This window comes from Astatotilapia calliptera, chromosome 20 (assembly GCF_900246225.1).
Source record: "Astatotilapia calliptera chromosome 20, fAstCal1.2, whole genome shotgun sequence".
In the NCBI taxonomy this organism is placed as follows: Eukaryota; Metazoa; Chordata; class Actinopteri; order Cichliformes; family Cichlidae; genus Astatotilapia; species Astatotilapia calliptera.
In genome coordinates this window covers 12,841,991-12,859,391 of record NC_039321.1, presented here as the reverse complement: position 1 = coordinate 12,859,391, position 17,401 = coordinate 12,841,991, and the positions used below count along the sequence as shown (strand labels likewise).

The window sequence follows — 17,401 nt, the reverse complement described above, 5'->3', positions numbered from 1 at the left end:
TTGTATTTCGGATGGCAGATTCTCTCCATGGTAATGCAAGTATGTTCATATAATTTCTTTCTTTCATTAGCTTTCCATATACTGAAAGACACCACTATACAGTTCACCCTGGAGAAAGTTCCTGTTGATGGAGATGCACAGTTTACTCTCCTCACCACAGAGGAATCCTTCAAGAGCACAGGACTACTGAGAATTGAGGGCAAATTTGTTAATCCTGTTAAGGTATATAACATAACTATATATGCATTCTAAATATAAGTCACTATTCGTGAATGAAGGACTGGTTACTATGGGGTGGCTGTAGCTCAGGTGGCAGAGCAGGTCAGCCACTAATCAGAAGGTCGGTGGTTCGATCCCAGGCTGCCTCCTGGCTGCATGCCAAATATCCTTGGGCAAGATACTAACCCCATGTTTGCCTACTGGTGGTGGTCAGAGGGCCCGGTGGCGCCAGTGTCCGGCAGCCTCGCCTCTGTCAGTGCGCCCCAGGGCAGCTGTGGCTACAATGTAGCTTGCCATCGCCAGTGTGTGAATGTGTGTGTGAATGGGTGAATGACTGAATGTAGTGTGAAGCGCTTTGGGGTCCTTAGGGACTAGAAAAGCGCTATACAAATGCAGGCCATTTACCATTTACTTCTAAACACATAAATAGAAAACACAGACTGGTGGTTTTTGCCTTTACAGATCACATAGTACATTAAGGAAAGCACAACAGTGCTTGCACATCAGTATTACAACAGAGCTGGGCCCAATTTCACTTTTTAACATAAATGCTGTCCTTACAACAATTCAAACCTGTACTTTACCTTTCTTTCTTTAAACTACTGTCAGTAGATGTTTCTGTAAAGTGTCCTTCACATCAATACTGAACAAAGAACCATGAAGTAGAACATTTTGAATTCCTTATAGTTGGAAAAATCTGTATTTCTATAAAAGAAAAATTCTAAACAACAGTAGTCTGACAATTACTGAATATTAATGTGTGAGAAGTGTAAACTATATTTAAACTAAATTTATAAACAAGATTACAAAAATAACACAGATAGCTTGATTTCCTCCATTAGTTTCTGAGCTGGTCTGTAACATGTAGTAAGTCATGTAATTTATCATATACAAAAGTTGCACCAACACAGAAAATGTTGGTCTAAAGGTCTAGTTCAGAGACCTGAGCTAAAAGCTGTGGACATCTATGAAGCAGTATTATGACCACAATAAGAAACAAATATAGCATTGATCATTTTAAAATTAAAGTGAAAGTGGAAGTTTGCCTAGAAACAGCTGTAATCTCCACATTTTGAGTTTTTTCTTAAAATAGAATTTCAACTTTATTCTCAAATTGATCTGTATTTGTTTTTTTTCTTAATGTGGCCATAATACTCTGTCGTAGACACCAGATTCCCCAAACAACTGATTTAAAAAATTCACCGCCCATGCATGTTTTTAATATAGAGAAAACTATACATAGAGACAAAAAACATTTTTTATTGTAGGCTATAACACGCTGCTGTAGAGTTGTGCATTTTAAGATAAAAATGGAATTCAGCTGCCAGCCACTCGTGTAACTGCAGTTTGTGGCACATCTGCATCATTTATATTTTTCAGAGGTGGAAAGGTGGAGAGTATTTTGGATTAATCTTCCTAAAATATACTTGTAAAAAGTTAGGAAGTAAGACTTTTGTAATTAAAAGCAATAATTTAAAAACCACAGTTTTTGTTTAGATGTAACTACCTCTCTTTTTTTCTAGATTTTAAAGATACAAATTTTAAACTGACTCTATTACTTTAATAATTTTGGCTTATCACAACATCACATGGTTACACCAAGACTAGCTTGACTGGCTTCACCTTTCCCTTTTGAGAATACTTTATTCCAACACAGCTGCACCATCTTCTGCTTGAGATGAAGTCGGATATAACATGCGATGGCTGTGCAAGTCTTACTGCTGGGTTATTAATTGCTTTAACATTTCATTCTGGTGACAGGTGTTCCTGTGCAAGCCTGTGTATGAACAAGTCCTCCAGACACTGGACAATTTGTCTCTGACTGAAGAGCAACATGTTACACCGAGCCAGCCGCCCACACCCCCACCACCAACACCTTCCTGCACCAAACCTCACCGCTTTCCCGACCCCCAGGGAGGAATGTTTGCAAGGGACCCTCCTCACTTCAGCTTCTCTCACATGTCACTTTCATCTCCTTTGCCTCTACAGTCAAACAAACATACAATTGACTCTTCCTCGTTCACTCAGCTAAAAGTCACCTTACATGTGGCAGAATTGCAGGTTCATCTCAGTGCTGATCTAACACAGGGGTCCCAGGGCTTAGTCAGTTTGCGCTTCCAAGATTTGGAGGGAGACTTTACCAAGGATCACCCTCATTTACTGGAAATCCAGCTGGCTCTTCGTTCCCTGCTCATGGAAGACCTTTTGGAGCAGAATCCCGAGTCCAAGTACAAACATTTGATGGTGTCGCGTGGAGCTCCCAAACCTTCCACCTTTAGTCCAAAGGAGTACCTTTCTCAAAGCTGTCCGTCAGCATCTAATGCTCTGTACCCAGTCATGCCTCGGTCACTGCCCGCTCACATGGAGGAGGCTCAGAATGTCTTCCAGCTGTACCAGAGGCACCCCAGCAACCCTTCATCTAGCAGTCGCAAATCCAAGAGGGGCCCGGACTGTCCCTGCACTCCTCCTCCTTCTCCGAACCACCACACACCCTCTCCTAACCCACCACCAGATTTTGATGAGTCATTAGTCCATATCAGTGTACAGCTGGTTGACCAGAACCATCCAGAGTTCAGAACGCGTTATGGGAGCGTAGGCCGAAGTGTGGACGTTGACTTTAACTGCCTGGACGTCTTGATCACGCTGCAGACCTGGGTGGTTATTCTGGACTTTTTTGGTGTTGGCTCTACTGCCAATAATCATGCAGTCAAGGTGCCTGTGACACCCCAGCCCGCGCCAGGAGAGCCTCTCTATGAGCCAGACAGCAGTGAGAAAGACAAAAGAGAGCCTGTCAACACCAAAGTCGACCTAAAGGTATGTCACATAGCCTGCTAAAAGTTATCAGACCTTATGCTGAATGCATATGGATTCAATAATTAAGAGATCCTGTATGAAAATATAGTCTGTTTATCATTGATGCAGGCTACATTGCTCTAAGGATAGCAATGTAAGGCTGTCAGATACAATTTTAGTGGTTTGTCCTTTAATTGGGCTCACCTGCCAAACGAATGATCATAGGTATCCGAGATTAATTTCAGTGATACAAAGAGCCCTGAGACACAATTCCATCCAAGAGTTTAATTGAAAAACAACTTATTTGATCTTTATGCCACTTAAACACAATTTGCATAATAATTTGGAATGTGGTGTACAGCATGTAGTCAAGTCAAGAACGTACTTAACAGGTAGGTGTATTATTTTCAAAGTCTGCAATCAAGAGATAGCATAATAATTCAAGAACATAAACTTCTGTCACGCTGCTAGAAATAAAAAAAACAGAAGGAAAAGAAGGACTTTGTAGCACAATGATAATAGGCGAGGGGGTTGCTGGGGAAAAACAGGGCTTATGATCTAAAGCATACCATGTCATTTGCTAATCATCTAGTAAACATACTAGCAAATTCATCAAGTGTTGGTTCATAACAGTCAGTCATGCTGTGAACCAACCGGAGAGACCTCCACAGTGGAGAGATTACACCTGGAACATATAGCCTTGCTGCAACCCTGATAATCACACATGAATACATGGGAGTGAACTGGTCGCATAGGCTAAAGCAGCAGAAGACCATGCCGGGTGCCACTCCTGTCAGCTAAGTAGGGGGTTAAAAACTGAGGCCGCAGTTTACAAGGGCTCTCCAAAAATGGTCAGAAGATTTGGGGGAAAAAAATGTTGGTCTTATGAGTTTCAGTTTCTCCTGCAAGATTTGGATCGTAGTCACAATTTGATCCATCCTACGTTTTATCATTGGTTCAGGTTGGCGGTAATGTAATGGCTAGATACTTTGAGCACCTTTGGGCTCTAGTGCAACAGGAGAATTAAAATCATGGATGCAGGCAAAACATTTGCAGTAACTGTGTGATGATGTCATATCAGCATGGACATGGATCTCTGAGGAATGTTTTAAACACTTTGTTCAATCTGTGTCAATAAGAACTGAGGCAGTTCTGAAGGTGAAATGGGGTCCACCCTACTACTAGCAAGGTGTCCTTGATAAAAGTGGCTGGTGAGTGTAAAGTGGCAATTCTGAAGTGATTTTTGTATTGCTAACCCCTTTCCGTGTTTTCATTCATAGGTTCATTCTTTGTCTCTTGTACTGAACAAGAAACTCAATGAGCTTGCCAAAGCAAGTGTGTCCAAATTATCTGCTCATCTGGAGATGTTTGGTATGAATGAATCTTTTTTATTTTATTTTCCATATTGTAAAAGCAAAAAAACAAACTGTGCATATTCAGATTTTATCTTATTACTATCGATTCACCAAAATGTATATTGTTGTTATATTTTGTCTGGTATTTCAGATGGTGACATGGCATTACAAGGAGCTTTAGGAAGTTTGTCCCTGAGTGACCTGACCCCACATGGTGATCTCTACAGAGAGCGTTTCACTACACAAGGAGGGGAGGCACTGATCTTCAATATTCTTAAGTATGTATCACTGCAGTGCTCGAAAGACTGTTCCTCTGTGCTAAAGGAATTAGAAGTATCGTGCTGTTTTTAGTCACCTGTGTGCTCTGTTCTCCTCAGGTATGGCCAGCCTGACCCCGACCTGGAGCGGGAATGTGACATCAAGGTGTCTTTGCAGATGGCGTCAGTGCATTACGTGCACACACAGCGCTTTCAAGCTGAGGTGGCAGCCTTCATCCAACACTTCACTCAGCTACAGGATGTGCTAGGCCGGCAGCGGGCTGCAGTGGAGGGCCAGCTTGTGAGTGCTGTCTGCTAGGGCTGCCGTCATGGAAAGAAAACAACATGATTTCTTTAGGCTGTAGTTTTTACAAACCAAATGTTAGTGAAGTTGGTGTCATTGCCTGTAGCCCCTTGTAAAGTTATGCATATGTTCTCCAGGCTGCATTTCATTTGGTTAGATGTAAAGACTCTTAACCAAGGAAAGACTTCAGTTGTCCTCTGTGGTCTTCAGGCCGTTTAGTGTTCTTGAGAAGGTTCGTTCCTTCTTTTGGAGAATGGACCACATTGTCAATTTGACCACTGCTAAAGTGGCACAGTTCACTCTTGGGCAGAGCAGGCTTTGTCAGTAACTACACTTTGCATGACTTTTTTTAATTGGAGGGGCACTAAATAAGCACAGGTGTTTACTTGTTAATTTTTTAATTAGATTGTGTTTTTCCATTACATTTCATGATAAATCACTGGAGAGATTGTGCTAACCAGTGGGGGTTTTGTTGCATATTGCTCATTCCTTCCTCCCTGTGTCTGTCAAAAGGTACGAGATCAGCCTCAGAGGGCATCCAGACTCCTGCTGGATATTGAGGCTGGTGCCCCAGTTATTCTCATCCCAGAGAGCTCCTGGTCACCAAGGCTCATTGTAGTCAACCTTGGTCAGCTGAGGGTGAAGAACCACTTCCTTCCTGCAGGGGCGTATGGGACTTTTTCCCTCAGAGACAAGGTAGAGAAACTGACCATGGCACATGCCTTTTTCCCTTCTCTGGTGAGTCATGCTTCTGGTTTCATCCATGCATGGAGTGATGCCTGCGCCCCATTTCTCTTCCAGTCTTTTCTAATTTCACCACATTTGTTATTATTTAAATTATACGTTTAAAAAAAACAACATGTCACTTCACACACTAATGTACTATAAGTTAGTGATTGTCAAGTGTAGTTCAATTTCTGATTGGCTTTGGTGTTTAACCAGCTATTATGATGACTGTGTGCACATCATCACTGTTTTTTTGGAATGATGCTTATCTACGTGTGTGTGTGTGTGTGTGTGTGTGTGTGTGTGTGTGTGTGTGTGTGTGTGTGTGTGTGTGTGTGTGTGTGTGTGTGAGAGAGAAGAATTAAATCCCAGCAAATTCAAAAACAAGGATCTGAAATGGGACAATGCTTTTGATGTGGAAACAGGTTGTACTGTTTTTACAGTGCCACAAGTCACCATACTATAAATATCTGAATGATGATGTAAAGTAATGCCGATATGTCAATGATCGGCATATATTACATACTCATTTGCCTCACAAAGCTGGTTGTACAGTTATTGTTACATGTTACACTGACTAAACAGAGGTTACTCCTCCTGTCATAAATGTATAACACAGGGGGGAAAAAATACTCTTAAGGACAAATACATGCTTGAATGTATAAGTTTAACTGTGACCTAAAGAGATCCACAGATTAAATTATATAAAAATAATTAAGAATATTGTATTGTATAACCCGCCTGAAGACACGTCTTTACTCCCTAGGATTTTTTTTAAATTCTTTTTTTGGTTTGTGTCTTGTCTCTGTTTTTGTTTCAGTGTTTTTCCCCCAGTTTGCATGACACTTTGGTCAATCTGTGTGTTGTTTTTAAATGTGCTTACAAAGAAATAGACTTCACTTAAAAATTAACAATTGGTGTTACTAAATTTTAGGAATTATGTTAGATTTAGGTTATTATGATAAAGTATTTTGAAAATTGTATTTGTTTTTCGTGTATATTATTTTCTAAGCTCTTGGTAAGCTTTTCCACAGTCCCATCTCATAAATATATATGTAAAACAGTTTATAGTGTCTTTTGCTTTTAGTTATTTTGGCATTTAACAAAAATATGATTTACTATTTGTGTGTGTATGTAGAAATCAATTTTAAAAGTACTTGGTGTTCAACTATACAGCTCTTTTCTTTTTCTTTTTTTTAAAGGAGCATGTCCAGAGTGCAGCAGAGAGGTGCAGTGATCAGGAGACGTGCAGAGTCTCCACATCCAGTTCGACCTCATACACAGGTTTCACCTCTGGGAGGCCACAAACCGTAGACACAGAGAAGACACCTGAGAAGGATGGCCCTCGCAGTTTAGGTCAGCATCTCTGTAGCTACTGTACAGTCCCAAAAAACAGTGAATGCAAATGCTCGTTAGCAAGGTGAGTAATTTCTGAGTTCTTAAAGCCCTCGATAAGGATGCACGGCCATTTCACACATCTCTAGCAGTCCTTGGTGTTTCATAGTGTTTGCAGGCCGTCATTTATGATAAGCTCTCTTAAGGTCCTACCACATCATTTTAATCTTGTTGAGGTCTGGACTTAGGTCTTAGACTGCATAACTTATGGCAAAATATCTCCACTTTCACCTCATCTATCCAAAGGACATAATAGAAGTCTTGTGCTTTGTTCAGCTGGAGCTTTGCAAACTTTAGCCCTGCTGCTGTCTTCCTTTAAGAGCGAGGAGACTTTCCCTAACTCCAAACAGGCCATATTTTCTGTAATTATACTGATATGAAACGTAACATTTAACATGTCAGTTGAGGCCTGTAGAGAAACAACATTGGACTGATTCCCATCATTCTGGTACAAGATTAATTTGTATCAGAATGATGGGAAGTGAAAAGAATTATGAAAGTAAGAGCAGCCAAAGGAAGCCATGTCATCTATTGAAGATGGTAAAGGCAGTGTTATAGAATTTGTCCAAAACACTATGAACCTAGCTGTATGTGGTGTGTCTTTATCCCCATTAGAAAACCATGTGTGCTTGTTGGACTGCATTGCATTGGACCTGCAGGAGATGGATATCTTTGCTGCAGAGCGTTTGCCAAGTCAACCTTTGGACAGTGGTGGTAAACCTCTTGAATATTCAGACCTGGTCTTTCCTTCCTATTGTGTCCGTCGCACCGGAAACAACCTGCTGAAAGACTGCTGCCGCCTCGAACTTAAAGTGGAGCGCAACCTGGACAAGTAAGCCCTGCTTTTAAATGCTCATAACAGACTTTCTTTTCTTTTTTCTTTAGCAGTGGAAGCACCTTGAGGTGACTTTTGTTGAGATTTGGCACTAAATGAATAAAACTGAATTGAAGCTGAATTGAAAATCAGTTTTCAGGGCATATTTTCACTGTCCATCCATTATTTTTGTGTTGTTTTGCTCCCCTACCGTAAAATAAGTCAGTTATAACTCAGGGCTATTAGGCTCACGAGCACCCAACTTTGGCTTTGTTGGGTTCTCCTCCAACTTTGAAGGATACTGAAAAGTACAGGCTTTCAGTACATCAAATATTTTAATCCTACACTCATTGATATGCTGAAGTTTTAAACATCAGCAACTCTCACATGAATAATGGGATAATGTTTAGAGAAAACCTTTTTCTGTAGCACATGCTAGAATTGTTTCAGTATATGACCATACTCATAATCCAAACCTGGTCCTAACTCAGAGAGCTCAGCCATGTGGTACCCGACATGTCCATCCAAGGCAGCCTGTCATCGGTACACTGCTCTCTGGATGTGGACCACTACCAACTTGTCAGAGGGCTACTGGAAAACAACCTGGGAGAGCCTATTGAAGAGTTCCTGCGACCCTACAACCTGCAGGATCCCAGCACCTATGTGAGAAAGCACACATACGTACACCTGAGCAGTTTACAGTGCATTGTAGTACATTTTTAAATAAGGATATGTCATATATCCGACAAAATATAGCATTTGCTGGTTTTTGATGTCTTAAATACTGCAGAACATTTACTCATTTTAAAAGCTGTAAAAAGGAGGTGATGTAGAGCGTAAAGCTGACATTGGAAAGTGCAGGGAATTCTTCAGGTGAGGCTACGTGGTGGGTAGTGAGGACAGCAACTACAATTATAGAAGATCTCATTGCCAGAATGGCAAAACAGATTAGCTCTTTTTTCATATTTCAGTTTGCAGACTGACTTTTTTCTCTCTCCCTAGACGGTGTTGAGTGGAGATGTTTATACCAACTTTTCATTCTTGTTGAACATGATGGATGTCAGTTTGGAGCTACTGTACAATCCCCAAAACAGTGAACACAAATGCTCACTAGCAAGGTAAGTCCTTTCTGACTTTCTATATAGAAGCATTTACAGCTATTTCACGGCTCTTTAACATATTTCGGGCTGGTGTTGTTGTGGAGGAGCTACAGCATTCCTTCACTTCACTGAAATTTGCAGGCAGTCATTTATGCGCAGCTCTCTTACAGTCCCGCAATAGCACTTCAGTCAGGTTGAGGTTTGGACTTTGAGTCATTGTAGCACCTTGTGGGCGGGGTTTCAGCCATGGTGTTATACAGCAGGTAACATAGGTATGATCACCATTTTTCTAAGCAAATATATTTCTAAAGGTGCTATTTTCACCAGATGTCTGTAACAACCCATCCAGTCCACACATGCAAAGAAATCCAACCATAGATGTCCAAAAATTATGCGACGGAAATTTATTTATTTAAAGCATTTATTGGTGATGACAGTTTCAAGAAAGCTCCTGTATAGGGAAACTAGTCGAATGCATTCCTCAAGTGTGATTTTGGCCCATTCTTCCACAGAGTCTCCAAATCCTAAACTCTGAGCTTTAGCATTTAGATTTTCAATTAGATTCAGGTCAGCTGATTAGCTGAGCCATTAGAGCAGCTTTATTTTCTTTCTCTAAAACCAGTTGATTATTTTCTTGGTTGTGTGTTTGGGATCATTGTCCTGCTGAAATGTCCACCCTCATTTCATTTTAATGGCAGCAGATTTTTAACAGGAATGTCTCTGTACGTTTTCCATTCATCCTTCCTTCAGTTATATGAAGTGGTGTGTGCTGAAAAACAGCCCTACCTCCAGACTTCATGGTATGGTGTTTTTGGGGTGATATGCTGTGCTTTTAGACCTCCAAACATCTTAGCAGGCTATAGTTTCCCAGTATTTCACAGGCTTTCTTCAGCAATGGAGTTGTGCGGTACAGGCCATGGAGATTGAGTGTGTTACTTGTTTTTTTCTTTGAAACAATCATACCTTCTGATTCAGGGTCTTTCTTAAGCTCTCCACAAGGGGCCCTTGGCTCTTGCACAGCTATTGCGATAATTCTTGGTGGATGTGGAAGGATGTGTGCCTCTGTGCAGTTTCTGTGTGTGTATCTGTTTGGCCAGTCTTGGGTCCCTCTGGGACATGGTTTAGAACGGTAACAACCCCGTGATGTAGGTGCTTAGTGGGTGGTTGCTAGCCTGCTCCCTGGTTCGGTCACTTAGGCCTCTCTGTTGTGAGGTGAGAGCTGCGGCAGGTGTCAGGCAGTTCTTGGGTGGCTGGTGTCTGGGGCCCCTTCCTTGGCTCATGCTGGGGACAAACGCTCATGCACAGACAGACACATTCTCTTGTATGTTTGTTTGTTTACCTCTTTTTAACTTGTTTTGTGACTTTTGTTGCCCCTTAGTATGTTTTGCAATAATAAGGTCACAAAGGTCTTGAGGGTCATGGCTTTCGTTGTCATGACCCCCTGTTCTGCGTGTGTTCAATACTTTTTCCGTGTCATTTCTCATTGCTAATTGCACTTAATTTATGGACATCTACAATTTGATTTCATTGCTCGTGTGGGTTGTATGGGTTGTTACCACATCTATTAAGAAATTCATGTTTTTTTTTTGTTTTTTTTTTTTCATCATTGTTTTTATTGCAGATTTTCCTTTAACACGACAGTGTCTCGACAGTAGACACAGAACAACAAAACAGTACAAACACAAAACGTACACAACAGCTCTTAAATAAGGCATAATACAAGATACAAAATACAAAATATAACATACAAGAGGTGGTGAGTCAGTCTTACAGCGCCCGGGTGGTGATCACGTGTGTAGTAGTCCTTTGAATAAGATAGCGGAAAGGTCCGGTCCAATATAGTCCAAAAAGGGGTGCCACATCCCATAGAACTGACCCACACTGTGGTGTATAACGTGTGTGAGGTATTCCAGAGGAATCAGTTCAAAAACTATTTTGCGCCAGCCACAGACAGTGGGAGTCCTATCGTTGATCCATTGTAAGAGGATATTTTTCCTGGCTGCAAATGTTAGAGTGTTATACAATCTTTTGTTGGCCGCCGCTTTTAGGCGGTCACTTGGAAGACCTAGAATCAGGGACAAAGGGTCCATCTCTATATCAACGTGGAAGATTTTCCCCAGTTCACCTGTAATGTCAGCCCAGTATTCTTGAAGCTTATAACAGGACCAAAAACAGTGAGTTAAAGTCCCTACATCAGTTTTGCACTTAAGACACACAGGGGAAAGAGAGCGGCTGAAGAGGTGTCTGCGGTGAGGGGATACGTGTAATCTGTGTAAAATCTTAAATTGGATTGCTCTTGTCCGAGTACAAATTGAAATCCTTTTTGCGAGAGACCAAACGGTATCCCACTTATCTTCATCTATGGTTACCGACAGTTCCCTCTCCCACACACCTCTAATCCCCTGCGCATCAGTGGTAGTCAAAGCATTAAGCACATGGTAAAATGAACTCAGAGACACCGTCAGCTGTTGCCCAAACAAAACCCTCTCAACATCAGATACTTCAGGGTGCTCAGCAAGGGTTGTATTGTGAGTGATATAGTGTCGTATTTGCAAAAAACGAAAGAAATCCTGTCTAGGCAAGCCGTAACTGTTGGTAAGCTGTTCAAACGACATGAGTTCACCACCCGAGAAAAGGTCACCAAGAGACTTAATATTCTTATCAGACCATCGTTGAAAGCCGGGGTCCAAAGAACCCGGAGGGAAAGCAGGGTTATTCATTATAGGGGTAAAGGTTGACGTTATTCTCGATCTTCCCTCAAGACGGCGGACAATTCGCCACGCTTTTAGGGTGTTGATTGTTACAGGATTTGTACAAAGGGCCTTAATTCCGTTAAAATCATTACAAAATAATAGATCGTTCAGTTTGCATTGTGACAGAGCTGTCTCAATATCCGACCAGATTGAGGTTTTACCCCTAACCCAGTCGCTCACAAATCTTAAATGGGCAGAAAGCTGATACAATCTAATATTAGGTAGATCCAAGCCGCCCCTGGAGCTTGGCAGATGCAACACTGCCATCTTGAGTCTGGGTCTGCGCTTGTTCCAGATGAAAGAGGTGAGCCAACCATTTATGTCCTTCAGTACTCTCTTAGAGAACAAGACGGGGATCATTTGGATAGGATACAATAGCCTGGGCAGCACATTCATTTTGATCAGGGCAATGCGTCCTAGCCAGGAGACAGGAAGTGACGCCCACCGCTCTAGGTCCTGTTTGAGTTTGCCAAATAAGGGTGTGAAGTTGGCTTTGTACAATTGGTCGAGAGACGGGGTAATAAAGATCCCCAAATACACAAATCCATTAGGAGACCATTTAAAAGGAAAGGAAGGAACAGTAGCCGGCATTGTGAAAAGAGTACCGAGAGGCATGGTCTCTGACTTAGCCAAATTGATTCTATAGCCAGAGAAATGGCTAAACCTGTCAATCACCTCAATGAGACTGGGTACGGATGTTACAGGGTTAGTCAAAAGAATCAAGATGTCGTCCGCGTATAAGGTTATTTTATGACACAGCTGTCCAATCTCTAAACTACGTATTGTGGGCGTCGCCCTTATGGCCTCAGCAAGAGGCTCTATGGCCAGAGCGAATAGAAGGGGCGATAAGGGGCAGCCCTGCATAACTCCCTTATGAGTGTTGAAGTAATCAGACCTAAGTCCATTAGTCAGGACTGCTGCCTGTGGATTATTGTAGATAACTTTGACCCATTTTATAAAATTCTCCCCTAAGCCGAATTTGCCCAGAGTATACAACAAATAAGACCACTCAATTCTGTCAAATGCTTTCTCCGCATCGAGAGAAAGCACCAGGCCGTCAATAGATTTTTGCTTGAAAGCTACAATAGCGTTCAGTAAGCGTCTAACATTGGTGGCTGAGTTTCGACCCTTTATAAAGCCTGTCTGGTCCTCCCTTATCAGCACAGGTAAAAAATTTTCTAAGCGGGTGGCCAGAATTTTAGAAAGCAGTTTCCTATCTACATTCAAGAGGGCTATAGGTCTATAGGATCCGCACAAATCAGGACACTTCCCTTTCTTTAGAATTAGGGAAATGTTGGCTTCCTTCAGTGTCTGCGGGAATTCACCCGTAATGAAGGAGTGGTTGAACATATCAAGAAGCGGTTCCACAATAATATCCCGAAACTGTTTATAAAATTCACAACAGAAGTCATCAGGCCCTGGCGACTTTCCACTTCGCAGTGATTTAATAGCCTTAAACACTTCGGTCTTAGTTATAGGGCTGTTAAGGGCAGTCTTCTGTTCCTCTGACAAATTTGGTAAGTCGAATTGGGTGAAGAAATTATGCATCAGCAGCACCCCCTCCGGGACTTGTTGAGAAGAGTACAAGGCTTCGTAGAACTTCTTAACACAGTCATTTATCAGTTTGTTTTCATATATCTTGTGGCCACTTTCATCAGATATCGCTGCAATGGTATTAGATTCTGCGCGCTTCTTAACATAGTACGCCAGACATTTACCGGCCTTATCTCCATGCTCGTAGAACCTCTGTCTGGTGTATTTAAGTTTCTTCTCTGCATCTCTGGTAAGAAGGCAATTCAGCGCTGACCTGAGTGCGGTTATTTCTTGCCATAATGGTGGTGATGGGGAGGCAATATACGTTTTCTCCTTATCCATCAATTCGCTCTCTAAAGATTTTTGTTCCTCCATCCGTTGTCGCTTCTTTGTCGCAGAATACGAAATAATTAGGCCCCTCGCATAAGCTTTGCATGTTTCCCACAAAACAGAGGCAGTAGTAGCTGAGGGGGTGTTGATATCCAAAAACGCTTTAAATTCTGCAGAGAAGTGAGAGGTAAATTCCTCATCCTTAAGAATAATGGTATTAAGCCTCCAGTGGCGGGACCTATGAAGCGCAGCTTTAAGATCGAGATCCATGATTACCCTAGCGTGATCTGAGATGATTATACTTGTTATGTCGCACGATACTACTGAACCTAAGTCAGTTTTCGGGAGAAAAAAGTAATCAATTCTAGTCTGGGACCTATGCGGAGCCGAAAAAAATGTGTATTGCTTATCGGAGGGGTGAGTATATCTCCAAGCATCCACAAGTCCAAACTCGTTGCATAGAGCATGAAGCGCTTTGGCCTGAGGAGAAGGAGTTGCAATGCTGTGTGGAAATCTGTCCATAAGCGGATTTAACATTAAGTTGAAATCACCACCAATAATAACGGTAGAGTTAGGAAGAAATGGGGCTAATTCCAGAAACATTTTGGTAAGAAAGGTAGTTGGGTGGGCAGGTGGAAAATAAACATTCAGTAATAAGATATTTTGGCCTTGCAAAATCCCTTTGACTATCACGTAGCGGCCCTTCAGATCCTTAACGCAATCAGTTACTACAAAAGGTACATTTTTCCTAATCAACACTGCCACTCCTCTACTTCTTGTAGTGAAGGATGAAAAAAACACTTGTCCATATAATCCTTGTTGCAACTTCAAGTGTTCATTATTATCAAGATGTGTCTCTTGTAACATAGCAACATCTACACCGTCCTTTCTTAGACAAGTAAATATCTTCCTCCTCTTAATAGGGCTGTGAACCCCTCGTACATTCCAGGTGCATATTCGCAGCCTACTCATTATTAGACTTATTCATGTATCACACAAAGCATATTGAGCCAAAGGGTTCACCACACCCTGGTTGAAAAAATAAATAAATAAAATAAAAATAAAAAAGGCATGAAAGAGCTGTGTGACTGAACATTCAAAGAACAGTGATTTGGCAACAGCCCTACTAAACATGTAGGGAAAAACCAATCTCCTCCTGCCCGTCGGGAAAGCCGAGGGGCATTGCACGCGCGTAACTCACGCCTACCCATAGACGAAAACACAGTCCGTCCGGTGCCCGAAGGGGTGGGAGATTTCACCTGGTCACATATAAGCAGCGAGGACGAAAAAAAAGAGTCATATACGCCTAGATTCGGCAAGTACTCACACCGGTTAATTAAGGCATAGTGTGAAGAAAAGGAGTACTCCGGTGGTTACGGGGATTCAGGGCAGCGAGTCCGCGTAGGACGCAGCTGCCTCCGGTGTGTTAAATCTCTTCTCCTTGCCGTTGGCAAACAGCCTCAGTGTGGCGGGGTAAAGAAGCGCATAATCCACATTCTTCTTCCTCAGGCAGCTTTTCACCTCGTCGAAAGCCTTGCGTTTCTTGGCTACCGCCGCTGAATAATCATTAAAGAAGGAGACTTTGATCCGACTTGTTGGTTGGTTCGGCTGCGTAGCCAGGCGCCGAGCTGCGGCCATCACACGTTGTTTATCAGCAAAGTTGTGAAGCTTCATAATGATGGGTCTGGCGCGCTGGCTGGGGCCCGGCCTCGGTGCTAGAGAGCGGTGAGCGCGGTCTAGTTTGATCTTCCCATTTTTAGTTGTGAGCTCGAGATAGGAGGGGAGCCATGACTCCATGAAGGCGACAACATCATTTCCCTCCGTGCCCTCGGGAAGCCCGACCAGGCGAAGGTTACATCTGCGGCTGCGGTTCTCTAAATCGTCCATGTGGTCTGCCATGTCAGTTACTTGTTTTTCGAGTCGAGCCACTTTCGCCTGCAATACACCTGCCGTGTCTTCCACGCCTGAAATCCGTATCTCGGCGTCTCCCACCCGTGTCGCCAGAGCCTGGATCCGAGACGTCTGTTCACGGATTGCAGCCAGCACAGTATCAACTTTAACATCCAATAAAGTTGTAATGCTGTCAGTTATCTTACTCAGAGCCGCAAGGATATTCGGGTCGATATCACTCCCAGTTTCCTCAGCGTCAGCGGAGATTTCTGTGTCGCTGGCGTTAGCTTCTTCAGGCTCAGCCGCCATAGGACCCACAATGTCGCTAGCTTGCACAACCGGAGCTGTCTTTTTCTTAGACCTGACGTTAGGCATTTTAGAAAAATAGTCGTCCAGACTCATTATAGAGTTACTCCCACGCACATTTGTAACGTTTCACCAGGTGAACACGTATTTTAGACGGATAATCGGGGGACCTCACCGGAGCACAGCGAGACGGGTGTTCGCGCTACGACGCCATCTTGCCGTCAAGAAATTCATGTTAATAGCACCTTTAGACATATATTTACTTCGAATATCGATGAGTGGTTAAACATTTATTTTACCAACTGTAGATTTCCTGCTGTGCTTGGGACCATTATCCTGATGGATGACCCGGTTTAATTCAAGCTTTTATCTGTGTCAGACGAGGCCTCACATTTGGCCCTAGAATTTTTGGTACTGAGGTTCGTTTGTTTGCCATTTTGGACACGTGACAATGTGGGATCAAGTGAACCCACATTCTCTAAGCCTGTGTAACCTCAGTTACACAGTTCATGCAGGCTGGCCAGTTACTCTCTGAGCGGAAGTGAAACTAAGGGTGCCTCAAACTGGAAATGGAGACTGTTTGTCTTCAGAGTAAATGCTGTGCCTAAGGAACCATGTTGGCTGCAGCACAAAGGCACAACTTTTATTTTGAGATCAATCTTCTTAATCTCTGGTTTGCGTCACTCTTTCTCAAGATGTACTACTGCTTAACTCGTAGTTTGCAGACAAACATAAAAAGCTACCGGCAACTGTGGCAGTCTGCTAGCAATCAAATCAAACACTTGGCGCTTTTCTGGTACAGTACCTTCTTTGCATTCAAGGTCACCTACCAAAAGCCAGAAACCTCCAAAAACCTCTGCCAGCCTGTGGGGGAATAGACATTTTTCCCTAGCAACTGGTGCTTTTATCATGTCCATTATGGTGGACAGTGCTTGAGATATGTGCACAGATTGTTCATGGTCTCCATACTTAGTGACTGCAAGTGGCTGCAATGTAGCCCATCACCGCTCTAGCATTAAGCTAACAGTTGGCATGAGGTGTGTTGATATGCTGTATTTGGTTTTCTCCAAACGTGGCACTGTGCATCATAGCCAAACTTCTCCAGAGAATTTTAAATCATTTGGTATCATTTTAGTTTGTGCACCAAGAAGAAACAGAAGCTATATGTCTTCTTTGATTTCCTAGAAACATCAGCTAAAAGTTGCAACTTGGGTTTGGTCATCTAATATTCGATGGATGAAAAACTGTGGTGGTGTTCGAGGGATTTAAATTGTTAATTTTTTTTACAGGGGAGTCTGAAACTATTCCATTTCACCCTTTTGTTTTTATTTTTCTTGCAAAGGTTCGACTTCCTTAAATCAAAGCTGCTCTTTGAGAGTCTCGCTAATGGATCCAAGTCTGTCAACCTGGTGTCTCATTCCCTGCTGGCATATGACACTCGATACACCGGGTTAAATAAAAGAGCCGGTGAAGATGATGGGGCAAGGCACAATGTATTTGATTGCATTCTCCAGGCATCCAAAACAGGCACCAACCGGGCATCCTTACAGCTTGAACTGCATTATAGGTAACACTGGAGAACATCTTTGAACTGGAAGAAGTGGACATTCTAGATAATGTTAGTCA

At 42.5% G+C, this 17,401-nt stretch overlaps 1 protein-coding gene across 3 annotated transcripts in view; it reads left to right on the top strand.

Moving 5' to 3' along the window:
- The window catches only part of vps13d (vacuolar protein sorting 13 homolog D), a 76,789-nt gene that overhangs the window by 19,803 nt on the left and 39,585 nt on the right, over positions 1-17,401 (top strand). For all 3 annotated transcript variants that reach the window (XM_026154742.1, XM_026154743.1, XM_026154741.1), the window contains exons 20-30: positions 71-222; positions 1,981-3,033; positions 4,293-4,383; positions 4,519-4,645; positions 4,745-4,925; positions 5,442-5,624; positions 6,857-7,010; positions 7,665-7,881; positions 8,355-8,526; positions 8,866-8,981; positions 17,118-17,342. In XM_026154742.1, coding sequence (XP_026010527.1) covers positions 71-222; positions 1,981-3,033; positions 4,293-4,383; positions 4,519-4,645; positions 4,745-4,925; positions 5,442-5,624; positions 6,857-7,010; positions 7,665-7,881; positions 8,355-8,526; positions 8,866-8,981; positions 17,118-17,342 — 2,671 coding nt within the window. The remainder of the gene's footprint in view (positions 1-70; positions 223-1,980; positions 3,034-4,292; positions 4,384-4,518; positions 4,646-4,744; positions 4,926-5,441; positions 5,625-6,856; positions 7,011-7,664; positions 7,882-8,354; positions 8,527-8,865; positions 8,982-17,117; positions 17,343-17,401) is intronic.